This window comes from Notolepis coatsorum (assembly GCF_963971535.1).
Source record: "Notolepis coatsorum genome assembly, chromosome: 14".
Classification (NCBI taxonomy): domain Eukaryota; kingdom Metazoa; phylum Chordata; class Actinopteri; order Aulopiformes; family Paralepididae; genus Notolepis; species Notolepis coatsorum.
The window spans coordinates 60003154-60030988 of record NC_140178.1 but is presented as its reverse complement, the minus strand read 5'-3'; the positions used below and the strand labels follow the sequence as shown (position 1 = coordinate 60030988).

At 43.1% G+C, this 27835-nt stretch overlaps 1 protein-coding gene across 4 annotated transcripts in view; it reads left to right on the top strand.

Moving 5' to 3' along the window:
* Window positions 1-14776: 14776 nt before the first annotated feature.
* Window positions 14777-27835, top strand: part of scaf1 (SR-related CTD-associated factor 1) — a 47498-nt gene continuing 34439 nt past the window's right edge. The window contains exons 1-4 of one of the 4 annotated variants that reach the window (XM_084329679.1): window positions 14777-14944; window positions 17309-17362; window positions 17491-17613; window positions 20414-20490. In XM_084329679.1, coding sequence (XP_084185805.1) covers window positions 17309-17362; window positions 17491-17613; window positions 20414-20490 — 254 coding nt within the window. In that variant the 5' untranslated portion in view covers window positions 14777-14944. Of the gene's footprint in view, window positions 14945-17308; window positions 17363-17490; window positions 17623-20413; window positions 20491-27835 lie in introns of those variants that run through there. The other 3 variants (XM_084329678.1, XM_084329680.1, XM_084329681.1) reach the window with 3 other exon arrangements.

The window sequence follows — 27835 nt, the reverse complement described above, 5'->3', positions numbered from 1 at the left end:
GGCTAATTACCAACAAGGCACACATGGGGAGAGAACACAAGACCAAACACTTCACCAAACAAACACTTCACCAAACAAACACTTCCAAACACTTCACCAAACAAACACTTCACCAAACAAACACTATACAAGGAACTAATAAAACAATTAACAAGGGAACAAGACTAAAGATAACACAAGGTTAAAACACATGGGAGACAACAAAAAAAGCCAAGAGTAAAAGTCTGTCCAAAGGTGGGGGCTGTTGAGGAGTAGAGGAGAAAAGTCTATGCAAGGGTGGGGGCTGTTGAGGAGAGGAGAAGGTCCCAGGGACAGGCGGCGTCTATACTTTCCGCAACGGAGCTCGGTTTCCGGGTTCCTCTGATTGGCCACGACCCCCACGTGACCCGCGCTAGCACGCCCCCTTATCCACCGCTGCCGCTCGCCGCTGTGTTGCAGCGACGCTCGCTTCCTGAGTCAAGAAACGCGCCCCACTCTGAGTCAAGAAACGCGCTGTTGGTAACACCACCCACTTCAATGACAGAGCTCTCTTGTTTAATAATATTATCGCATCATCTTAATATGCTGCTTATGCAGTTATCAGCTGTATTTGGCATAGACGCCTGAGTCAAGAAACGCGGAAAGTATAGACGTGTCACGGTCAGTGTAAGTTAGTGTTGTGTTCATTCATAGTTAAAGACAGTAGAGGTTGGCGTCACGGTCTGTGTAAGTTAGTGTTGTGTTCATTCATAGTTAAAGACAGTAGAGGTTGAGTATGTTTTTTTTTTTAACAAATGTTTTTTATTTTCCCTTTTTTTACATGAAACAAGATAAACAATACAGTAACAGTAATAATCAACGATGAATCACAGGACAATAACAGAAATAATAATAACAATAATGACAGTCCAGTAATTAAATCAGAATGAAAGTAGACTAGGCGGTTAGGTGGCCGAGCGGAGATTGCGTTCGTCACCAGCCCCGGAGCTGAGCTGGATTTGCCTGTTCGAATCCAGCTCACAGCTCCGGGGTTGTCACCAGCTTGGCTGGCCGTCTGCACTGATACAATTGGCTGTATCAGAGGGTGGGAGAAGCTGGCGGGGTGGGTCCGGGTCGTTGTAAACAGCGACTCCTACAGTTCGGTCGGGGCGCCTGCTAAGCGCGGATTGGACGTGAGGGGGATAGTGTGGTCCTCCCACACGCTACGCCCTCTCAATGAGAATCCGCGCTGCCAGGTGAAAAGAAGCGGTGATTGGCTGGACGTGTGTCGGAGGAAGCACGTGGTAGCCTCCACTCTCCCAGATGATCTGACTGTGGGGGGTAAGTGCGCAGCGATCAGGAAGGGACTGGGAATTGGCATACGACTAACATTGGGATGGGAGAAAATCGGAGGAAAATGGAGGGGGAAAAAGACCAAAAAAAAAAAAAAAAATGAAAGTAGACTAAATGACATAAAGATAATAAATACCAACCCCGCGTCAGAGACGAAGCCTCTCGACGTCTCCTTGTCATCAATGTATGCCTTTCAAATGTTAAATGATAAATGATTAAATGATACACACTGAAATCTACGCTCTCTCATCCTGCTTTCCACAACTCCTATACTTCCTGAGTAACGCGCCCAACACTGCTTAATGGTTGTTTAAATATTTTACATGTTTTGATGTGAAAAGGGATGCTGCACTTAGCGCTGACTGAGAAAGTAAACATTACAGTTCTACTTTATAAAATGCTAATTGTAAATATGTTTAAGTCCACTCCACATTACAGTTGATGCGTGATGCTGCTGAGACGGTCTACTTTCATTCTGATTGAATTACTGGACTGTCATTATTGTTATTATTATTTCTGTTATTGTCCTGTGATTCATCGTTGATTATTACTGTTACTGTATTGTTTATCTTGTTTCATGTAAAAAAAGGGAAAATAAAAAACATTTGTTAAAAAAAAAAAACATACTCAACCTCTACTGTCTTTAACTTGTCTATGAATGAACACAACACTAACTTACACAGACCGTGACGCCAACCTCTACTGTCTTTAACTATGAATGAACACAACACTAACTTACACTGACCGTGACACGTCTATACTTTCCGCGTTTCTTGACTCAGGCTGTAGTATCCGAAACTTGTTGATGCCGTAAGCTTCAGACGCTCTCAGTCTTTGAATCCTCCCGTTCCATATCCACGCACAAGAAAAGCACCGACCACGAAGTAGTGTCAACTATTTAATGTCCAACTCGGGTTTACACGTTCTTGTTTCCTAATTATATATGGAGCAGCGAGATTAACAAAGTTTATCCAGAGAGAGAGGTCTAAAAACTGTCTGGCTCCACTCTCTCATCACTTGGCCTGAACACCGGTAAAATCTGCGTTGTTTTCTTTCTAAACCAAAAGCTGTCACCTTGCCGCAGCTGACAGTAATCAATGACATCACCGTTATCCTGTCAAACTAAAAGTCCCTCGGCCTATCAGCCAAATATCCTGTAAGAAACAAACTAACAACAAAGAAAACATTTTAACTTCTATAATAATAATATCCATCTATTTATCCTATGAAATACAAGGCCAAAATGCTTTTCTATTAACTGCTATTAACTGAAATTACTCTTAATTACCAGACTAGGCATTTAGGCACCTACATTACCGGCCCCTAATTGTTATCAACAGCCTTGAAACAATTACCCAAAAATATAAACTTAAGGCGTCTAAATGTCATTTAACTTAAATATCACAATCTAAAGTCTCAAAATTAAACTAGACTGAAGAAGTGAAGATCTTGATCTTCGCTCTGCCCATGACAGAGACTTGACTTCGGTTCATCATCTTTTTCTCCCCACCCGAGGTGAGGCTTTGCCTTCGGAATAAAGTTCATCAAAAGTCCTCAGACTCGTGAAGAAGGACGCCACCGAAGTAATCAACGCCGACTCTTGTAAAGGGGGGGGTCGTCTGGCAGGACCCTGCAGGTAGGTAGGTCTGCCATGAGTTGTTGTCCAGTTGTTCCATGTAGCCGTTTGCAGGTGACGCACTTGTCTGATGGCTCCATTTGCTCCAGGTATCCAGAACCTTTGACGCAGCTGAGCCAACATGTGATTTCTTCCTGCGTGAGCTGTGTTGTCGTGAATATGTCTCAGCACAAGCCTTGTGATGTGCGAGTCTTTGGGCAAGATTACTTGCTGCTTGGCTTCGTCAGGCATTGCCGCTCGGCTCAGCCTTCCTCCTACTTTCAGGATTCCATCCTCCAGTATTGGATTCAACTTGAAGAGTGAGCTACTTTTCTTCACCCTTCCTTGTTCCAGTAGCATTGTCAAATCTTCTTTGAAGGTTCGTTTCTGGGTGTGCTTGACAATTTCTTTTTCTGCCACGGCTAGATCTTTGCAGGTGAGGCCTGTTCCTTGGAAAGCCTTTTTGAACCGGCTCACTTTGCTTTTTCCATCTGGTGCCTTTCTCTCTTCTTTCAGCTCTTTAAGCAGGACCTTCAGCTTCAGAAACCAGGCAACAGCGCGTTTAAGCCTTGTCCAGGATGAGAAATGGTTCATCAACTGTCCTGTTGCGTCTTTCGGCTCTTCCGCCTGAATGACATGCACTTGAGCTACTCCTTTGATCTCCAGATCATCGACGTCCAGCATTCCAGGATCTGGGTTCTTGGGCCACTGGTCTTGTGAACAGTGCAGGAAACTTGGTCCCGACAGCCAGCTTTGTTCCTTCAGGAATGCGTCGACAGTCTGTCCTCTTGAGACGAGATCTGCAGGGTTCACAGTGGTATTGACATACCTCCACTGTGAGGTCTGAGAATGCTCCAGGATAGCTATGACTCTATTAGTCACAAATGTCTTGAATCTTGTGCTTTTGCTGTTCAAGTACTTCAGCACAGCTGTGCTGTCGGTCCAAAAGATAGAATCTTGCAGCTCGAGTTCGAGCTCTTTCTTGAGAAACTTGTCCATCTTGACGGCAGCTACGGCCGCGGTCAACTCCATCCTTGGTATGGTTGGAGACTTTAAGGGTGCGACCCTCGCCTTTGCCATCATCAGGGCAGTTTGAACTATGCCAGTCGCGTTGCGCAGTAGCAGGTAGCTTGTTGTTCCATAAGCCTCTAGACTTGCGTCGGCGAAGTGGTGGAGCTGTGCGGAGACTGGAGCTCCAAACTGCTTCGTCTTGATGCATCTGTCCACTCCGAAGTTCTCAAGCCTTTGCAGTCCTGAGATCCATTTTTTCCATGTCTGGATGACGTTATCTGGTAGCTCCTCGTCCCAGCCATACTTCTGCCTGCAGATATCCTGTAGGAGTATCTTGGCGGGCAGCACCACTGGAGCGAGAAACCCCAAAGGGTCGAAGATAGAGCTGACGAGGGAAAGCAGGCCTCTCCTAGTGTGCAGGCGATCTTTGAGGTTGATCTTGAACCTGAACTGGTCTGATTCGGCGCACCACTGGATCCCCAATGCTCTCTCCACCGGCAGGTTGTCTTCGTCTAAGTCCAGGTCTTGAAACCCTTGGGCTCTTTCTTCTTCGGGGATCGAGTTGAGCAACATTCGGCTATTGCTCGACCATTTCGTCAAGCGAAATCCACCTTTTGCCAACATCTTTCGTAAGCCAGCACAAAGAGTGATGGCTGTCTCTTCGTCGGCGGTCGACTTAAGACAGTCGTCGACGTAAAAGTTCTTCTTGACTGTTTTGGCTGCTTCAGGGCCAAACTCTTCCTCGTGATCCGTTGCACATTTCTGCAGTGCAAACGTTGCAACACTTGGCGATGATGTTGCACCAAAGATGTGGACTAACATCTTGTGTTCGACGAGTTTCTTTTCGTAGTTCCCTTCAGGCCACCAGAGGAATCTGAAGAGGTCGGTGTCTTCATCGCTGACTCTGACCTGGTGGAACATAGCCTCCACGTCGGCCATGACCGCCACGGTCTCTTGTCTGAACCTTGTCAGGACCCCTATTAGGGAGCTTGTCAGGTCCGGTCCCTGCAGAAGCTGCTGGTTCAGTGATGTTCCTTGAAAGCTTGCTCCGCAGTCGAAGACGACACGTAGATTATTTTTAACTGGATGTCTGACTCCGTGGTGAGGCAGATACCACTTTCTTCCTTTTGCTGACTCCTGATCAGCGTTGTCGAGTCTCACAGCGTAGCCCTTCTTGAGGATATTATCCATGTACGCCACGTACTCTGTGCAAAATTTGTCGTCTTTCGAGAATCTTTTTCGTAGGTTCAGCGCACGTTGTTCGGCAACTGATCTGCTGTTGGGCAAGCACAGTGTTTTGTTCTTGACTGGCAGGCAAACACTGTAATGTCCATCCACGAGTTTTGAGGATTGTGACACGATATTCATGAACTGGTGATCGTCCTTTGACATCTCGATGTCTTCATCTTGTCCGGCGTCCGGAAAGTCTACTTTGAACTGCTGCTGCCAAAGCTCTTCTAGCCTGGCGACTGAGATCCGATTTGCGGTCACTGCTGTCCGCTTGCTCTTCTGGCTTGCGTCACTTCCGCCTTTGAGCGGTCCATTAACTGTCCAGCCTAGGATCGTTCTGACGGCATATGGTCCTTTGTGCACGCTGCTCACCACTTGGAGCGGCTCCATTGCCTTCGGGACGTTTGCTCCTATGAGCAACCCAACCTGAGCTTGGATAGTGGGAAGCTTCACCTCCTTTAGGTGAGGCCATCGGCTGACATCCTCTTGCCGGGGAATGTTCTCCTTGGAGACGGGAATGGTTTTCCGAGAAAACACCTCTGGAAGCTCGATGAATTGTTTTCCATCCAGGCTGCTTATTTCCAGTCCATTCACAATATTTGTGTCCACAACAGATTCTGATCCCATTGTTCGCAGCAAGATGCTTGCTTTGCGTCCATCCATGTTCAGTTGTGAGATCAGCGACTCTGAGGCAAAAGTAGCTGAGCTACCCGGGTCCAGAAACGCGTACGTCGTTACTTCTTTGGTTCCCTTCTGTGCCTTGACGCGCACTGGAATAATCGAGAGAGCGCAATCTTCCTTTCCGGCCCCAGTGACACCGAAGGCCTCCATCATTTGTACAAGAGCACTTGTCACTTCCTGTTCCGTTGACTTCGCTTCCTCTTGAGAGTCTTTAGAGCGATCTTTAAAGTTGTAGTGAAGCAGTGTGGGGTGTTGTCGAGAGCATTCTTGACACTGCACTTTGTCTGTGCAGCTGTTACTCATGTGACCATGTTTCAAACACGCAAAACATAGACCTTTGCCTTTTAGAAAGTCTATCTTCTCTTTGTGTGGTTTGCTCTTGAGTTTTCTACAAACTGTAAGGGTATGCTGCTCTCCGTTGCAATAGCCACAGGGCTTGCTGTTTACGTCCACTGCAGCGATTGGAGTCTTTGGTGTTGCACGTTCGTCGCTCTCCTTCATGCCTCTAGTCATTTCAGCCTTGGGGGAGTCAACTGCTGTAGCGTACACCTTTTGTGACTTGTGTGTCCTTGTCTTGTATTCTTTTGTTCTCTGTTGACTTGGTTCTTTTGTGGCTGTAGTGTTGTCCTTTATGTTTCCGTAGAGCGGGTGTAGAGCGTATCTAACTTGCTTGTTGACGAAGTCTACGAAATCCTTGAACCTTGCCCTTTTGTTGGTTCTTTCTTGTAAGTCGCAGGCGTGTCTTCTCCAAGATTCTCTGAGTCTGTACGGTAGCTTATTAGCCAGCGCTCTTATGTTGGATGCGTTTTCCAAGTCCTCCATGTAGCTTATATCCGTCATTGTGTTGGAGCAGCCTGTGAGGTACAATGCAAATGACTGCAATGCTGCACCGTCTTCAGGCTTGATTGTCTGCCACTCCAGAGCCTCTTTGATGTAGGCTTCCGCTATCTTGAAGTCATCGCCGAAGAACTGTTTCAGCATTTGTTTAGCTTTGGTATAGCCTGCAGTAGGCTCCATGTGAATGCAGCTTTTGACCAGCTCATGTGGTTGTCCACTTGTGTACTGCAACAGAAACTGTAGACGGTCACGATTGTCACTGGTGCGGTCTTCCACTCCATGTTCCATAGATCTGATGAATGTTTTGTATTCTAGAGGGTCACCAGTGAATGTTGGAATGGTGAGCTCAGGAAGTAATGAAGCTTTGTGATTCTTCACGAGGTATTCTGTGACATTCGCCTGTTGGGAGATAGCCTTGCTTAGGCTATGAAGCTCCCATCCTTCTTTGAATTCCCTTTTTGTTGCTTTTAATATGCTGGTCGTTAGTGGTGCTGCTGGAAGCTGCACGTCCTCTGGTGTACTGGGGGGAGGTGGTGAGGCACGCTGATATAGCGGTTGGAAGTTCCTCTCTTCTCTTTCGTCTGTCTTTTCAATGTTTAAGACAGTCCTGTCATTTGATGTAGTACATTCATAATTTTCCAGAACTCCCATTTTTGCATCTGACTCAGCGAGAGCGGTCTTCATTGCATGTATTTCTAGCTTTCTTTTTTGTTCTGCTTCAAACCTCACTTCCTCAGCTTGTAGTTGAGCCTCCTTGCATCGTTTTTGTGCTAACCAGTCTGCTTCTTCCTGCTCAAGAGCTAACCTTTCATTTAAAGCGGTGGCCTTTACTTGTAGAGCCGCTCGCTCCATCTGTGCAGTCAGTCTGATTGTATTTGTTGAGCGAGAGCCTGATGAGCATCTACTTGTTACTGTTCCAGACTTAGATTTGGTATCCATAGGTTTTTCCTGATTGTTACCATCTTCAGCCGGTTCAGAACGTTTTGTGACCTCTTTCATCCATTCCTCACATTTCCAGAAGAATAAATTCAGTGATTCAATTTTAGGCTCAAAATTCTTCTGATCAGCTTCATATTCTTCCTCTGACACAAAACGACCCAGTTCAGTGTTGACTTGTATTAGCTCTTGTTGCAAATTACTGAAATCAACACGCATTTTATTATTGACAATGCTGACGTTTGCATCATCTTCCTTTAATGTCAATATTTCTTTCATCATGTTATTTAGCGTTGATAATTTGTGTTTGCGTGCCTTTTCACGTTTAGCAGCTTGCTCCTGCATGGCTTTCTCCGTCAATTTGACTATCCTTTTGCCACCGACTTCAATTCCTTCCATATTGATACAGTTATTGAATCACCGGTCGGCAGTCGCTTTCCACAATTAGTAAAATGTCAGTCACCTGGGGAGAGCGCGCAAGCCAGACGCGCGTTTAATTACTTTTACTTTCAATCCAGACCGCAAGCTGTTAGTGTTATGCTTTTTTTTTTCATTTATCGTATTCTGTAACGTTAGTTATAGCTCCAATGGGATACGCCACTTTCGGGCTAATTATACAAGATACAGCGTAGTACAGCTTACTGTTTGACGTCTTCTTTCGGGCAAATCATACAAGATACATCTTACTTGTTGACGTCTTCTTTTTTCTTTCGTTCCGCGAAAAGTTCCTTTTTCCAGTCAGGCCTGTCCAAATCCAGGTTCCGTTTTTAATGAGCAAGTTTTTAGACAAAATGTAGTATCCGAAACTTGTTGATGCCGTAAGCTTCAGACGCTCTCAGTCTTTGAATCCTCCCGTTCCATATCCACGCACAAGAAAAGCACCGACCACGAAGTAGTGTCAACTATTTAATGTCCAACTCGGGTTTACACGTTCTTGTTTCCTAATTATATATGGAGCAGCGAGATTAACAAAGTTTATCCAGAGAGAGAGGTCTAAAAACTGTCTGGCTCCACTCTCTCATCACTTGGCCTGAACACCGGTAAAATCTGCGTTGTTTTCTTTCTAAACCAAAAGCTGTCACCTTGCCGCAGCTGACAGTAATCAATGACATCACCGTTATCCTGTCAAACTAAAAGTCCCTCGGCCTATCAGCCAAATATCCTGTAAGAAACAAACTAACAACAAAGAAAACATTTTAACTTCTATAATAATAATATCCATCTATTTATCCTATGAAATACAAGGCCAAAATGCTTTTCTATTAACTGCTATTAACTGAAATTACTCTTAATTACCAGACTAGGCATTTAGGCACCTACACAGGCGTCTATGCCAAATACAGCTGATAACTGCATAAGCAGCATATTAAGATGACGCGACAATATTATTAAACAAGAGAGCTCTGTCATTGAAGTGGGTGGTGTTACCAACAGCGCGTTTCTTGACTCAGAGTGGGGCGCGTTTCTTGACTCAGGAAGCGAGCGTCAAAGCCGCTCTGCGCTGCAACACAGCGGCGAGCGGCAGCGGTGGATAAGGGGGCGTGCTAGCGCGGGTCACGTGGGGGTCGCGGCCAATCAGAGGAACCCGGAAACCGAGCTCCGTTGCGGAAAGTATAGACGCGGACAGGCGAACCCTCACAATTGCAGCTCAAAGTGCTTCACAGCAGTAAAAAAAGACAGGCATAAAATGCAATGCATAAAGTGCAGACATAAAGCATAAAATAGATAGCAGCAAAATAGACAAAGTCAAGGTAAGACATAGAACATTAAATCACATCGTTTATCATATTAGGATCTAAGATCTAGGGTTAACTCGCCGAACGTTGAGTGCCAGGACCCCCGAAAACCAGAGTATAGTCGGGTTTTCATCGTTGTTTCTTTTATTTGATATTTCCATTCATAAAGACATGCCGGCAGCCTGTGTTATCACTGGGGATGGGTCTGAGATCTCAAAAGTCCAACACCGCCGCCTAACGCCTTGCGGCCGCTATTGCACTCCATTTGAAGCGATGTGGCTTGGTGTCTGGGCCGAACTGCGGCCTGCGGGCGGGGTCTAACTACTCGGTCAAGCCAAACGCTTATAACGCATGCATCGACGAGGGTCGGGTTCATGTTCAATGCTGGATTACGTTGGCACCTTGATCGACATCAGTACTTGGAATGGCGATCAGATAATTGGAATATTCTTTTCGGGACAGATCCTGGTCAAGGTAAGGACTATATGGTATCAATATTGCGTTGATCCAAAAATCCCTTCATGCTGATCGGGGCGTGTGTGTGTGTGTGGCGTGTTCCGTTGGTTGCGATCAAAGCACGGAGGGGCGCCCCCCCCCCCCTTTCATGCATCCATGATGAAACATAATACCGATAATCTAAATTTGATTTGGGAACAGTAGCTAGTCCAGGGAAGAAACGATAACGCGTTTACTAGAATACACGTTGCCGGCCATTACGAAGCATTTCGGAAATGACACCAGACCACCCTGAAACTACACTCATATTCACGACGGTATAAAACGGAAATGTATGGATGGAAAAATGATCTGTTTTTTGCATCTTGACCGGAAGAAACTCAATGACAATCGACTATATTATTAGATCCATAGCTATAATATATAATATAGCTTTAGGCCTGCAAACACAGCCACGTATCCCCATGTTAAAAGGCGCTTGCCTTTCAACAGTAACAGTAAACAGCGCCATCTGGTGCTGAAAGTGTTAATAGGCGTATTTTTTTAATTTTTTATCCACTTTTTCTCCCATTTTCTATATTTTCTCCCATCCCAATTTCGTATCATCCAATTCAACCCTCCCCTGTCACGAACGCTGTTTCTTGCCTCCCACAAGCCGACTGCAATGTGGACTAAGTCATACATAGCACAAGTCCCCTCCGGTACTTGAGGTAACAGCAGTCGCATCTTTTCACCTGCGCAGCTCGATCTCTCAGTGGCGAGGAGTAACGCGTGGGAGGCTCACGCTGCCCCCGACACTTCCAGATTCTACTGCGCAGGCGCACCAACCGACCTGTAGGAGTCGCTGTCCACAACGCCCGATCCCCACCCATCAGTTTCCCACCACCTAATACGGCCAATGTGTATTAGTACGGACGGCCAGCTAAACTGAAAGCAATGTGGAGCGCTGGGCTCGAACAGGCAAGCCCAGCGTCTCCGTCATTCGTGGCGAGCGCCTTGCCCACTACGCCACTAGGCGTTTTTTGTTTACGGTTTGATTATCACTGATACAAAGTAAAATAGTGCAGTGCAATAAAATAGTTAGTAAAATAGATTAAAATAAATAATGCAATAGTGCATTGCAATTAAATAGTTATCATCGTATTTTTTCGGGAGGCCGGTAAGGAGTGCATTGATTGATTGATTGATTGATTGATTGAAAACTTTATTAACAGATTGCAGAATGGGTACAATACAGTACAGCTCAATACACACAATTGTTAAGGGGATGCAGACCAGAGAAAGACTTTCGTCTTGTTTACATCAGGGTCCCCCATTTTCAATTCATCAGGACATATATGACATACATGACATACAGATAGACAGTACTGCTACATCTATACATTTATGCAGGGGTGTAAAAAGTACTCAGAAATTATACTTAAGTGAAAGTATGGGTACTGTCTCAAAATCTGACTCAAGTAAAAGTCAAAGTATCTGGCTAAAAAACAGACTTGAGTCAAAGTAAAAAAGTCCTACTTTTAAATGTACTTAAGTACTAAAAAGTAAAAGTACATTTATTTTTAAAGGGATAGACCAGGGGTCTCAAACTCATTCCATTGTGGGCCAAGTTTTCATTTTAACTATACATTGCACCAGGTGAGTTAGTTGAAGAGGTGAGCCAATTAGTGAAATCATCAGCTGGTGTTTAGGCAAGGCTGGAATGAAACCAAGCATACACTCTGCCCACAATGGAATGTGTTCTGTGATAGACAATGCTGAAATGAAAGAACAGAGGACACTTTTTTTTGCATTAAAATTATTTAATGCACTTCTCCATTGAAGGTAAACTAACATGGACGGCATTCACATCACACCATGAATAATATCACAATATTAATATTAAAAACAGAATGGTGTATCCTGAATAATAGCATAATGCGGATTTTGTACTCCAAGTGAATGTCGTTTAAGGCACTGACCAAAACATTGAAAGTATGGGAGCCCTTCAGTCTTCTGCAGGCAAGTGCAGCAGAACGCCTTTCAAAGCTTTCAGTGTCGATCCAGTGAGCGGTTACCCCAATGAAACTTCTTCGTCGGGCTGTCCAGCAATCCATTCAACTTCACTCATAGCAGCAGTGACTTTCTCTTTCATGGTTTGAGCAGCTTTGCTGATCTTCGAGTGGACAGTGGGCCTGAGTCGTAATGACGTTAGTTCTTGGTCGCAAACCATTTATCAGGTTTTTTAATGATGGCAACTCAACAACACTATAAGGTTGGAGTCCTTGAACTATGTATTTTTTATGTAGATAGGGCCATGGATGTTTGCCTTGTCCGTCCACGCTGTCGCCGACCGTTTTGTCCTCTTCATCACTCATTGTGGCCATCTTCTATGGCTTGTCTATTCTTCTGATAACAGGTGTTTAATCAGAGATCCCCGCTTTCTAGTCTGCTTCTAGGCTTGCACAAGGACCAATCAGCATGGCTATGGGCGGGTTCATTTTCCATTGATGGGGATTTGATTGGCTGTTTACCTGCGGTCGCAGGATTAATAACGTTAACGTTAGATTGGCCAGATAAACAATTCAAATATACTAATTAAAATGGTTGGACCTGCGAGATTTGTACTTTGTACTTTGTAGGTCTGCATTTTAAATGTAAGGAGTAAAAAGTATGTTTTTTTTCTCTGAAATGTAATGGAGTAAAAGTACAAAGTATACAAACCTAATAATACTTGAGTAAAGTACAAATCCCCAAAACAGTACTTGTAACGAAGTACAATTACTCGAGTACTTTACACCCCTGCATTTATGACATACCAGATTTGCAAATACAGTACTGTTTGTGATACAAAAAGAGTCTAGAAAAGAGTATATACATTTGACGTTAAAACTACATTGGGGGAGGTTGGGTAGGTGGGGTGGGGCTGTACATTGGAGGTGGTTCGGTGGGTGGGGTGGGGGTTGGGTATGAGGGGTGGGTGGGGAACACTGTAGAACTGTACAAGCAAAACTGTACATTTGAATATTGACAAAACCATACTTGGTCATTTACTGTACATTGGAGGGGGTTGGGTTAGGACATTTACATGGGCCAGTTTCGAATTGCAGTCTCCCGTAGGTGTTCTTTGAGAGTGTTTTTGAAAGTGGGTAGTGATTCACATTCCTTTACAGCTTTGGGTAGGGCGTTCCACATTGATGTGGCATAATTGCGAAACGTGTTTAGTCCCTTGTTTGAGCCGAATCTGGGTTTAACATGATTTGTGGAGCTCCCTCTGGTGTTGTGATCGTGGTATTCACTGACCTTTGGGAAGTATTTTGACATGTACATGGGTACCTTGGTCGTGTAGTGTATCTTGTAGACCAGGCCCATTGCAAGTTGCTGTACTCTGTCGTCTACTCTAAGCCATCCTAGGTTGTCAAAGTGGGCAGGGGTGAGGTGGGTTCTAGGTGTAAGGTCAAGCAGTAGTCTGACCAGTTTGTTTTGAGATGTTTGTAATTTTGTTTTTAGCGCCTTTGAGGTGCTTTGGTACCATGAGGTGCAAGCATAGTCGTAGTACCCTTGTATAAGTGCTCCTGCCAGAGTCTTCAGGGTATTCTTGTTTACCAGAGAGGAGATCTGGTACAAGAATCGAGTTTGTTGGTTGACTTTTTTTTATTACATTGGATGCCATTTTGTCACAGCATTACAGTAGTTGAGCCGGCTTGAGATAAAGGCATGGATCTGGTTTTCAGCGTCCTTTTGATTTATAAATGGCCGTATTTTAGCTATGTTTCTAAGGTGGAAGAATTATGTTTTTTGGATAGACTACAGATGGAAATTAGCTTCTGCTAAATCTGGTGCAAACATATTTTCATGTAACAATGATTAATTGCCCAAAAAAAAGAAAAAAAAAAGATTTAATTTAAAAAAATTTAAAGTAGATTCGGGGCTTTTCAGAAAACATTCAGGGATTGAGCCCAAGTAGCCACCCCCTAGCCCCGCCCCTGAGGGCTCTATGAAGAAACAAGGTTGTGAGTCTTTCACCTTTTACATATATCTTTGGCATGGATTGATTGTTTAGATTGCTAGCATGGCTAACAAATGCAAATATATTGTAGTTTGTGCAAATAAAAAGTTATTTATTTCCACCCGTTGTTTCAAATGTCCTAACCCAGTTGTACAGTAAAGACCAAGTATGGCTTTGTTAGTATTCCAATGTACAGTGCCCCCCCCCCCCTACCCAACCCCCCCCCCCCACCTCCAATGTACAGCCCCACCCCACCTACCCAACCTCCTCCAATGTACAGTTTCTATGTCAAATGTATGTCAGTATTCCAATGTACAGTGTACAGTGTCCCCCCCCTACCCAACCCCCCCCCCCCCCCCCCCCACCTCCAATGTACAGCCCCACCCAACCCCACCTACCCAACCTCCTCCAATGTACAGTTTCTATGTCAAATGTATATACACTCTTTTTCTGGATTTTTTTGTATCACAAACAGTACTGTATTTGCAAATCTGGTATGTCATAAATGTATAGATGTAACAGTACTGTCTAATGTCTATCTGTATGTTGTGTGTGTCATATGATGAATTGAAAATGGGGGACCCTGATGTAAACAAGACGAAAGTCTTTCTCTGGTCTGCATCCCCTTAACAATTGTATGTATTGAGCTGTACTGTACCCATTCTGCAATCTGTTAATAAACTTTTCAATCAATCAATCAATCAATCTGCTCTGTTTGGAACCTACTACAGACCGCCCAGTTGGACCTGTGACAGTTGCAGCAAAAAATTACTGAAAGTGAAGGATTTTTCAGCACACCAACTGGAGGAAATACTAAGAGAGGATTTCCTACCCTCTCAGGCCCCAGGCCTGAATAGATTGTGTTTTATTTGTTAGGTAGTAGAGAGACACAAGATAAGTATATATAAATGATATATTATATATATATATAAACTGCATTTCCCATCATCCTTTGTCAGCCGGTTTCAAGGGAAGTAAAATGGTGGCGATTGATGGGATGGGCCTCTTTTTGTGCTCCTAAAAAGGAAAAAAATAAACCTTTCATACTGCATCTGAAACTTGGATTTAACGTTGTAAAGAGAAGGGACATCACCCGAAAGACTCCATCACTGACGATAAACGAATTAAATCAACGGATTGAAGGTAATATAGCAGGCATATGATCAGCCAGGTGGAGCTTCCAAACAGCTTGTGTTGGCTAGCTGGTAGCTAACGTTAATGTTAGTTCATAAAACGCCTTGCTGCGGTCGGCAAACTATGTGCCAGACAGTGAGTTATTTGACTGTTTCCCCCTCTATGGTGGTACGCAGTGTCAGGATTATCTTGTCAGTGTGCAAATAATTTAACGTTACACAGCTAACGTTTTTGTTATTAGCTAGAATCGCACGCACCTCGCGAGAGTGCACATCTAAAGGGGGAAATTACCCGACATTGTAATGTGCAGCAAAGTACTGTTTAATGCTGATATCATCTTTGTCAGGTTCATCAATGATGATAAATGATCTGAATTACCTAAACTGAAATAATACTAGGCGATTATTCGGCACGGCAGCAACGATCAGTGCTGGTGAATGATGCACGCGCCACTCAGTAATGGCACTTAAAATCAAAGTTTGATATTAATCAAATGGTTTTATCAGCACACACTTTATTTGATCGAGTGAATTTGACACCCCACATTATTTTTTTTCCGCATTTAAAAACCTCATTTTGCGGACGTGCATGCAATTCCTGGTAGGCAGGAAGAAAATGGCGTCTCTGTTCCGCTAGCGACAACAACAATAATACTTCCTGTCGAATCTTTTCAAAATAAAATAACGATTCTGCACAAATCTAAGCGCACAGAAGCGATTGGAAAAAAGGCATATTTGCACATTAAAACAACAAACTAAGCATTTAAACGAAGAAAGCTATACAATACATTGTTTCTATATTATAGTAACAGTTTTAATAATACTATTGATAAAGGACTTCTCAGTATCTAAATGGATACATGTTTATTGGAGTATAGGCTATAAAGATTGGACACTACAAGTCTACTTAAGAACAAGTCTTTATTTGTCATGCAGCAAACGCACACATATAAGATTGCACATGCATTGGGTCGCCGCTGAATGTTAATATATAGCACCTTTAAACAAAATGTGCTTCCACAAAATGGCCAATAAACGTATTACACTCTGCTATGTGGGACTGACTGACTAAGGCCCGTTTTAACATACATGACCATTGACCAGATTAAGGAGGCTGCATGTTGAATGGAGGTCAATATAGCCTAGCTCTAATCCTACAACAGTGGCAGGTGAATTCCATTTTATTTCCCTTTGAAATAACCTTCCAGAGGGAGCTATTATCACATTGTGGATAGAGACCTGTCCCACATAGTGAAGTGGCTGTGGAGGGTTGTCACCATCAACAATTTATTTTACACATCTTCAGCTTAGATGACAGTGGGGTGTGAAAGTGGAGGTTCTCCTGAGTCTGTGGACAAACTGGACATATGTTTCATGTTGCCACTACGCCAGTAGATGTGTACAGTAGTGTCCAATATAGTCTGCAAATGGCTAGACACTAGTGAAATACTTTTTTTTTTAACACTTGTGTGGGTATATATCTTTGTATCCCTCCCGTTCATGTTACCCTGTTAGGTTGTTTGTCTGTTCCATGTATCTTGTGTTTGTGTGATTGATTGAAAACTTTATTAACAGATTGCAGAATGGGTACAGTACAGTACAGCTCAAAACACACAATTGTTTGGGATGCAGACCAGAGAGACTTTCGTCAAGTGTAATCTTGATCTGTGTGTTCCAGTGTTTTGTATTGTGTTCCCTGTCCCGTTCCTTAGTTGTAGTTCCTTGTCTTGTCTTCCTGTAGTTCTTTGTTTGTTTTCCTCCCATGTGTATCTATTTGTAATAAGCCCAGGAGTTTCTTGTTCTCATCATCTCCTTGTGAATATCTGTTTTGTTCTCCCCTGTGTTCTGTGGCTGGTCACATGTCTGCACAGTCCTGTCATTTTTTTTGTTCTCTTTTTATTTTATTCCCCTCTCTCAAACCCGATGGTAATTATTATTAAAAAAAACCTTTTTGTTACTTTTGGCTACAGTTTATACTTTTTTTAACGTTAATCAATGGTAACGCAATAAACGCACATTCTCACGCATTTATTTTGAAGGCTAAAGGTCAAAACCGGAAGTAATTTTCCTCCCGGAAGTCTTTTTGTCGCCAGCTGAACGGCACAACACCACCGGCGGCGGCGGCGTTAGCCAGCCTGCTAAAATACCGAGCTGCTGCTTTCCAGCCATTAAGAACAGATGTGAACGAGCTGAGACGCCGGCTAACGACACACATTTTTGTTGACTTACCATTGCCTGATCTCACATCCTCCTTATGTAATTTTCTATTGTTGTACACAAGACCATACAAAATTACAAATTAAGTAGGTATTGCCACTACATGTCAAATCTGTCGTTAACTTGTGTGGTACTGACGGATGCTGTTCTGACTTAGATGGACAGAGAGGACGAAATGGGTGGAGAGGAGTCCAGCAGACCTGATGCAGAGGTACGAGCGGCTCCTCTCCTCTATTTTTAACTGTCCATTCTGCAACTGTTGAGCTTTGACAGCAAGCCTCTCCTGTTCCTCGCCACAAACAGCGACTCCAGACTCTGAACATTGTTTTCTCTCTGCAGGCTGAAAATAATCTGGAGGACGATGATGATGATGATGATGAAGATGAAGAAGAATGGAGAGAGAGCGGGATTAGATGTTACCAGAGTGACGGAGAGAACCCTGGCAAAGAACCTCATCAGCTGGTGTGTGTGGTGTGTAATGTATACATTTCTATAGGCAGTCTTTTGTGTTGTGTGGGGTGTAATGTATACATTTCTATAGGCAGTCTGTTGTGTTGTGTGTAATGTATACATTTCTATAGGCAGTCTGTTGTGTTGTGTGTAATGTATAAATTTCTATAGGCAGTCTGTTGTGTTGTGGTGTGTATTAATACATTTCTATAGGCAGCCTCATCAGCTGGTGTGTGTGTGGTGTGTAATGTATACATTTCTATAGGCAGTCTGTTGTGTTGTGTGTGGTGTGTATTATATACATTTCTATAGACAGGTTGTGTGTGGTGTGTACATTTCTATAGGCAGTCTGTTGTGTTGTGTGTGGTGTGTACATTTCTATAGGCAGTCTGTTGTGAGAAAAAAAACACTTGTTCATGTCGAGGAACACCGTTAGGCCACGGAACCCCCCCCCCCCCTTTTTTTTTTATTTTTTGTCTACTTTTTCCCCCCATTTTTTCTATTTTTCTCTCATCCCAATTTCATATTTTATCCAATTCTTCCCTCCCTTGTCTCGAACGTTGCTAGACCATGCCTCCCACTGGTCGGCTGCAATGTGGACCACGCATTGCATCACGTGTCCCCTCCGGTACACGAGGAGGCAGCTGTCGCATCTTTTCACCTGTACAGCGCGATCTCTCAGTGGCGAGGAGTAACGCGTGGGAGGCTCACGCTGCCCCCGATACTTCCTGATTCTGCTGTACAGGCGCACCAACCGACCTGTAGGAGTCGCTGTCCACAACGTCCGATCCCCACCCACCGGCTTTCCCACCCCCTAATACTGCCAATTGTATTAGGTCGCTTTCACACAGGGGCTGTTTGGTCCGGATTATCGGACCAGAATTCGATAGTCCGGTTTTTCGGGTTTGTGTGAATGCGCGTCGAACTCGGTTCGCGGACCAAACACGAACTCTGGTCCGCCTGAAAACGTAGGTCTCGGTTCGGCTTCATCGAACCAAACGCGAACCAAATATAGGAAGTGCTTATTATTACCTTACCACTGCTCGCAGCATTCATTCACTGCAAAACAAGCACACTGCATCTATCTCTCTATCTATCTATATATATCTGTGCATCTTGGGAAGAAGGAAGAAAAAACGCGGCTTATTATATTATTAATAAAACAGCTACTTGTGGGCACTCATAAAAACAACGTGGTCTACAAGTTGTTTAGCGAGAGGATGGTGGTAATGTGCTTCAATAGAACAATGGATCAATGCCATGTCAAAACTCGCCTCCGCTGATCTGGAGGGCTCGCAGTCCACACACAGAAACACACACACACGCGCTTACACACGGGCTCGCAGCCACACACACATTTCCACTGTCCAATAGACGAGTGCCCTTTTCGACCGCGTGACATTGTTCAGAAGGTTCGGTGCGCCTGACAGATTTCTATGTGAACGCAGGCGAACCAAATGAAGAATGCAACAATGTTGCAACTTCACCACCAGAACCGCACTGAGTCCACCAAAACTATATGTGAAAGCGACCTGAGTATGAACGACCAGCCAAGCCGGAAGCAACGCAGAGAGCTGGGCTCGAACCCAGCATCTCCTGCGTTAGTGGCGAGCGCCTTGCCCACTGCGCCACTTAGCCGCCACGGAACCCCCTTTCCAAGATAATTTGCTCTCGTACGTAGGCCCAATAACAATATCACATTTTGTTGTATGATACAGTATATTGTCCCAGAAGTAATTGCGATAAACTATTATTGTCGAACATAGTTTTTTAGACCATTTCATACCACTGATATAAGGATAATATAATAGCATGAAGTACACGCTTTCAAAGGGCAATTAAATTCTTTTAATTCTTAAGAATATTCAGTAAGAAGTAAGTTATTAATAAAAAATAGCAACTCCTTAAATTCACTTTGAATTAACCCTTTAAATATTTTGTGCTTCATATTAACTCGACTATCAATGATTTATCCATCGCTCACCAGCACTCAACTGTGTTGTGGGAGATTGGCTTCAGTATGTGCCTTCCGCAGGTCTCTCTTCGTCCAGCTCAGGTGGAAGGTGTTGACAAGATTTCTACAAAGTCCCCTGACCCTTGTCGCTATCCAAATCCTAGGACACAGCTAAATGGGGGTTGTGGCCAAAGCTATTGAGCTGTGGCCAGCCAAGATTGCGTATTGTTGCCAGTGCAGACAATGCTAAAGTAGACTGGAGGTTTTCTGCTAATGTCAGTAGTATGGTTCTCGGTGTGTATCTGGTAGGGATGGGCACTAGTAATCTATTAAACAGAAATCTCGTTCTGAATTCCCACAGGCATGAGTTGTTACAGGAAGACAACACTGGAGAATGAGAGCGTTATCGAAAAGATAAAAACAACCGTTTGTGATTGTGTATTTCCAAATTGTGTCAACAACATGTCGCCCACTTTGTGTAGTGTTCATATACTATTGATACGGTCATGCCGATCCATCAGCGGAGAGACCTGCTGCAGACAGGAGAAACTGTCACTGACGATATGCATTAGGTATTGGGTATATTTCTGTGCATTGTTATTGCTGCCGCCATGTTCTTTGATAATATCTGTTCTAAAAATAGCACTACTCGAGTAATTCACGCAAGTACTGGACCTGGGGAAAATTCCTATGACATTTTCTGCAGGCCCAAGAATATGCGCTAGCAAGCTTGGGATGCTGCTGCAGAGTGGCGCCCTTGTTTCAAGCCCTATACAGCAGCAGTTCCACAAACTGGACCCCTTCTGCCTCCTACTATAGTTGTGTGTCGATGCTGATTGCTGTTTTGTCTTGTCTCAGGGAGCTGCTCTAACCACATCCCCGGGGTTGGCATCTGACTCCATCTCCCTGCTTTGTTCCCCTCACCTCTCCAACAGGTAAAGGTCAAGTTCCCTTTTTAAAGCCACTACTAGGAGGAATCTGACATCAATATATTATTGTAAATGCAATGTCCATATCTTGGCAGGGTTACGGCAGAAACATGTTGAGTAGAGCCCGATTTTTGGGGCCAATACCGATATTAGTAATGCAGATAGGGCTGGGCGATATGACGATATTATATAAATCTCGGGTACAGTTCATTAACGATACACTTTTTAAACGTATTGTGGATATCGTGATGTTTTGCCCTCGCGTTAGAGGCCACGGGGCTGAGATGAGACTTACAAGTGCAGTGCTAAATGCTTTCCTCTCCCTCTTGCAGAAAAAAAAGTCAGTCACACACACTTGTCCAAATTACGTCATCTACACGCACATACACGCACGCAAGCGCACACACCTAGCCAGAGACAGAGAGGCGGTGGTTCGGTGCTAGGGATGCCCCCCGAAACCCAGGAGTATTGATAAGCTCTGACGTTAACAGTACTGCTATCGGTAAATTAGTCTTATGAGCGGATTAGCTACGGAGCTAACATAGTGTACCATCCATCTGCGACGCAAGAGTGGACACGGAGTAATGTTAATGTTATGTCGAGTTCATACTACACTACACGTATGAACTCGACATAACGTTAACGTTACTCCATTTCCATGAAGTGTTTAATTAGCAGCAATCTGTTCTGTTGTTGAACATTTAACGTTAAGTTAACTTGGGTATCCGACGCACTTCCGGCGAGGATAGGAAGCCGTCATGAAACCGTTGTCATATTGTAGTCTTTTAGTCTTAACTAAAATATTTAAACAAAATAAAAAGCAGCAGCGCTGTTTGCTATGTATTTCTTTCTTTAGGGGAGTAGGACATTTGTTTCACAGTTTTAGCATGATGTTTTATAGATGGCTAGGTTAAACACAGGTTTTTGTTTTTAAGAGGGGGGGTTTGATTTGATTGAAGTTTATTTCAAGTATGCAACACAACAAACAAACATCAAGTACAGATATAGCCTTAAGCCGTTCAAATAATAAATGTATACATAAATAAATAGTTACAATATATAATCTAATAATCAAAATCTAATCTAATATATAATCTAAAAAAACGAAAGGCTAAAATGCTAAATATATAATCTAAGAATCCAAATCTAAATCTAATATATAATATAAAAATGCTAAATGCATGAGTCTTTTGTCTTTAACACTTTGGCTGCCATGGGTTAAATTCATTATCAACCGTAGGTTGCCGGCTCTATTTGTCTATAGAGAAAGTCCCCTTCTTTGCAGGGCTATAACCTTTTAAATTCTATTGCTACATTGCCATTATTAGGGCCCATTCAAAGTCCTATATGTATTGTTCATTGTGTAGCAACGTTAAACTTTTTCATTCACATATTCATAGTAAAGTATGGTCTAATGTATAAGTATGTTTTCATCTCTTTCTGCAGCTTTCTCCAGAACGTGATCTATAGCCCCAAATACATTATATTGATGATGCAATACAGTTTTATGGCAATCAGCGCGATATAAAAAATTCCAACTAGACGTACTTCTAGAAGTTACTACACGTCATCTGATGTTGACCGGATGGGCTAGGGGGCGTTTATAATTCCGTGGGCAGCGTTATACCAATCATCTAATGTGGGTCAAATGTTGATAATAGCAGTTAGTATCGAAGACGGTAACTTTACACGCTAAAACTCACCCCAGTCTCCGCGCGCCGTTGGGCGATCATCGTAGAGTAGAAATTTTACCATTATGGGATGTCGATTTACCCGGTCCATCTCCAGCTTGTATAATGGTATATACGTCCAAATCATGTTGTTTATTGAGTTATTGGCAATCGATCGCTATGTAGTGTGTCGAGATCGAGTCCCGGAACCTATAGCTAGTGCCCGGAAGTAATACGGCCGACCAGCACAATCTCCATAGCACTTCCTGTTAAGCGATTGCACCGATCGGCCACCAGATGGCGCTCCTGAACCGCCAGAGAGCTCAGTGGGTCCTCCTGGTGGATCTCAGGCCAGCGGAGGGGAAATATGAATCCGATCCCAGATTTTTTAAATATTGATATTAAAGACGCTGTAAAGCGTCTTCGGCAACTTGAGCATGGCCGGGAATGACGTGTTTAGGCGTTTTCCGGCAGCCAAAGTGTTAATGTTAGCTTGCAAACTCAAATACTGTCTTGGTAAGCCTCATAATGAATTGTTTGGGGGAAAAAGGAAAAACATCGTGATGTGTATCGTGTATCGCCGAAAGGTCAGAAAATATCGTGATATCATATTTAGGCCATATCGCCCAGCCCTAAATGCAGATATAATTTTTTTATGTAGTCCCACACTTTACTACTTCCATCCTCAGCCATTTGTAACCCCTTAAACCTGACGGGTCCGGTACTCGGCCGAGATAAATTTCACGCCATAAATAGATCAATACAGTCGGTATTAATTAATGTAGCGTTTTTCTTCTTCCAAATGTAGCCAAGAGTAAAGACCCTAACCTTATCAAAACGGCAGTCAAAATGTATATTTTCTAAGGCTGTCAAAGTTAACGCGGTATTAACACGTTATCGCCCGATCCTATTGACGCCACTATTTTTTTTAACTCACGATTAACTTAAAAAAAAATTATCTTTTTTTATTTATTTTTTACATTTTTTTACTAGACTTCACTCAGGTGTATTATTGATGCTCTCATTGATACTATGTTTGTTTCTGAAGTGTGTGTTACTGTAGGGGGGTGAGAGAGATGAGGAAGGGGCAAGAGAGAGAGAGCTGGGAGAGTGTGTGTGTGTGAGAGAGAGAGGGGGGTGTGTGATTAATCAGCCCTTGTATGGGTGAATGTAACAAGTTCCTAACGTTTTCTTTCCCCTATTATTTCATGCACACTTTATTCATTGTTTTAAATTATTATTTCTTAACACTTTGGCTGCCTAAGGTTAAATTCATGATATACCATAGATTGCCAGCGCTATTTGTCTATGGAGAAAGTCCCCTTCTTTGCAGGGCTATAACTTTTTAAATTCTATTGCTACATTGCCATTATTAGGGCCCATTCAAAGTCCTATATGTATTGTTCATTGTGTAGCAACGTTAAACTTTTTCATTCACATATTCATAGTAAAGTATGGTCTAATGTATAAGTATGTTTTCATCTCTTTCTGCAGCTTTCTCCAGAACGTGATATATAGCCCCAAATGCATTATTATTGATGATGAAATACAGTTTGATGGCAATCAGCGCGATATAAAAAATTCCAACTAGACGTACTTCTAGAAGTTACTACACGTCATCTGATGTTGACCGGATGGGCGAGGGGGCGTTTATAATTCCGTGGGCAGCGTTATACCAATCATCTAATGTGGGTCAAATGTTGATAATAGCAGTTAGTATCGAAGACGGTAACGTTACACGCTGAAACTCACCCCAGTCTCCGCGTGCCGTTGGGCAATCATCGTAGAGTAGAAATCTTATCATTATGGGATATATTTTTACCCAGTCCATCTCCAGCTTGTATAATGGTATATACGTCCAAATCATGTTGTTTATCGAGTTATTGCCAATCGATCACTGTGTAGCGTGACGAGCCAGAGTCCCATGACCTATAGCGAGCGCCCGGAAGTACTACGGACGTCTAGCACAACCTCTATGGCACATCCTGTTTGGCGATTGTGCCGATCGGCCACCAGATGGCGCTCCTGAACCGCCAGAGAGCTCAGTGGGTCCTGCTGGTGGATCTCAGGCCAGCGGAGGGGACATATGAATCCGATCGCAGATTTTTGAAATATTGATATAAGGACGACGTAACGCGTCCTCCGGCAACTTTAGCATGGCCAGCAAAGACGTCTAAAGACGGTTCCCGGCACCCAAAGTGTTAAGTTATTTTGTGCATCACTCTGTTTTGAATTTGATGCAAATTTGCAATGCATGAGGGTCATCCTTTTGTGTTAAATGGCTGCATAAAGCAAGCATTTGTTGATTCGCATGTTGATAAGAGTATTAAAACTTGGAACTTAATTTAATTAATTTGCGATTAATCGCGAGTTAACTATGGACAATCATGCGATTAATCGAGTTAAATATTTTAATCGATTGACGGCACTAATATTTTCACCACTACGTTTGTTTACCAATGATTTTGTGTTATTAGCGAAATATGAGTTTATAGAATTCTCTGTTCATTGCATTGGAAACCGGATGATATAGACGCAAAGAAAATTACGGCGTCATTCATCTTAAGTAGTCCTAAGAAAGAGGAGACCCAGGGCTTTCGATGGACATCAAAATGTAATAAAACTACACTACCCAGCTCACACCAGCCCCTGTCAAACTTGGAGCCGTCTGACGTGAACTTTATTTTCATGATTATATCTCACGGGTCGAACAATGAACGTTATTGCCATAAAATACAACGTATATGTTTTTTTTTACCTTGTGTGAACGTCTACCAAAAACGTGTCTCAATCCGGTGAGAAATGGCGCAGCTATGGACATTATAGAAAAGTAACTGTACTTACAGTAGATTTCATTCACGGTATTTGCTGCCATGTAACGTTCGCCTGGTGGTACTAAATCCAGATTTAATTCTGCCATTGGAAAGAGGTGATTTGGCCCGACCCATAGATGTATGACATGGCCATAATAAGGTAATTTATAGGCCTGGGCCCTCATTTATCAACGTTGCGTACGCACCAGGGTTTCCGTTAGAAAATATTCGTGCCGGTCTGGGTGTCCTGCAAGATTTCTATCCCTGGACATATTCGAGAAATTCCGGTCAGAGTTTTAAACAGCAGTCTGTTATAATCACATTTTTATGAGCTAATGAATTCCGTTATATTGGACATTTGTATTAATTACATCAAGCGAAGAATGAGAAATTGATTTGCACAATTAAATTACTATCTCTCGCCTCCCAAGTTGGAGTGCTATACGCTAATCCAGCATCAAGCACCCGCCCCGCAGGCTCGCGCTGCAGCAGCTGTCACATGCACCCCCAAATGAATCTCGAGTCGACATCGCTTCACCTCGAGTCGTTGTATCAGACACGCATATCATAATGTTCACACACACAGCAAACTGTAGTTGATCATCACATTGCCTCGTTTGCTAGCTCGTCGCCACATGCAGAGAGGATGAGCCACATGCTCGTAACGCATTTGTTGATTTCATTATAGCCTACATTTAGTTACAATCAATAATATGCATTACTATGTGACACGGCGGTCAACCAGTTGCATATGATTAAAAAAGTCACACTCACTCACCCCGTCTCTCGTTGTGCCTATCCGTTTTGTACCTGCGAGAACAGCGGGGTCGTCTGGTTGGTTCGACTTTGATAGATCCCCATTGGAACAGGTGGACGTCTGCGAGGCTCGCAACGGTAGCAGCAGACTGGGGATGCTCTTTGTGGTTCAATCAATAAAGTGTACTTTGTGTACGTTCAATCAATGTTATCTCTCGTACATCATAGAGGCTAGACTACTAGAGCGCTATTTGTAATGTAGCTTTATCACAGTGGCCTTGCATTGCGTTTTGCTGTTGCGTTAGGTAGACGGCTGATACGTGGTCACTACACTGTACTGATACTGTGCTCAGTGAGAGCCGAGATTCTCATATTCGTTGCTCTTCTTGTGAATCCATTCTTCCTCCCCGATTTCTCGCATTTTTCGCAAAATTAAAAATGTCTTCCGCATTTATAATGTCGTACCTCAGCCAGGAGAATTTAACTTTCCACTCGGGCCTGAACGCTCGACATTTCTGTTTCTTTTCCGCGGGAGCCACCACGGCATCAGCGGTCTCTGTGACTTCAGAAGACTCATCTTCGTTGTCATTATTATTAGACCTGCTTGTGCTTGGTTTCATGAAATATTTATTAAGCTTAGCTTGTTTGGCCATCTCTCTCTCTCGCTCGTATACCTGTTTGTCGTTATGGTGGCCAGACGGGCTCAAAAAAAGAAAGAAAAAAAGATTCACATCCGAGCGGCGCCATCCGCGCTTTATCAGAGTGAAGCAACAATGAAACAAATGTAATGATTGTTTCGTTCATCGCATAGGCTATTTAATTTAGCCTATTTTAATACAATTCAAATAATAAAATTGTGCTTAGAGGGAATTATTTTCACCGGACATTATGACCGGAGAGATTTAAATATTCGGACTTCAACAGATTTTGCCGGTCAAATACCGATAATTACCGGACAACGGAAACCCTGGTACGCACAGATATGTGCGTAACCCGTGCGTACAATAATTTCTAAGCAAAGTGTGGGACTTATCAATTTGAACTGGTGCTTGACTTTGTGCGTATATCTACGCACAGCTCGGAGCATGCGTACCTGACGCCCGGTGGTAGAATATGATTACAACGCGGAAATAAGCTCATTATTATTTTGCGCACAGACCGCAGAAACACAGGAACATTTTGATTTAATAAAAGGCTTTGCCATAACGTTAAACGAAACAAGTGGAACCCCGAAGGTGTAAGCAGAATACAAGTCATATGAACACGCACAATATAGTGTTCTTCCCCCTTCCTACTGTGTAAGAAAGAATAAAAAACGCATTGCAACGAGAACAGAGGTTATTTGTTGAGTGCATGTGTGTATTACAAAACCCTTGCAATAAATGTGTCTTAAATTAATGAAAAGCATACATGCTTTGGATACAGGGCATATATCGTGTGGGTGATATGACTTGTATTCTGCTTACAGAATTTCACTTATTTAGTTTTACATTGTCAAAGCCTTTTAAATATAAATCAAAACATTCCTGTATTTCTGCAATCTATGCGCAAAATAATAACTAGTTGAGTTCTAACAAAGAACGTATTAGGGTAGGCTGATAGAGTAAACTATGATATCAATATGAATATGATATGATATAAGGTATACTGGTCCGTCCGTGAGTATAGCGAGGAGTCGGATGGCCATTAAATGCCATTTGAGAATATAGGCTATTAATGCAAAGCGACGGCCTATAGATATACGTATTATTTAATGTTTTCATAAGCGTAAAGATACAACAGCTAGATTAATGATCAAGTTAGTTTATTGTGCAGGGTTCGCAGGGCTGTGCCATGTGCTATTATATATGCGCAAGTTACTGTTGCATAATGTAGGCTATGGGCTGGCTGCTATTATATGTAATTCATATAGGCTACCTAATACCGACAACAAAATAGATTGTATCATATGCCTCTACAAATCATATTATACCCGGTAGCCAATCGAACTAATTCATATTCCAGCATGGTTATAATAATGACACCAACGCCAAACTGTGGTTAACGAACGGTCTTTATTAGTATTTTGAGCTGTCCAGGCAGAATTGCAGCAATGGTCTTATAGGGAGCCGT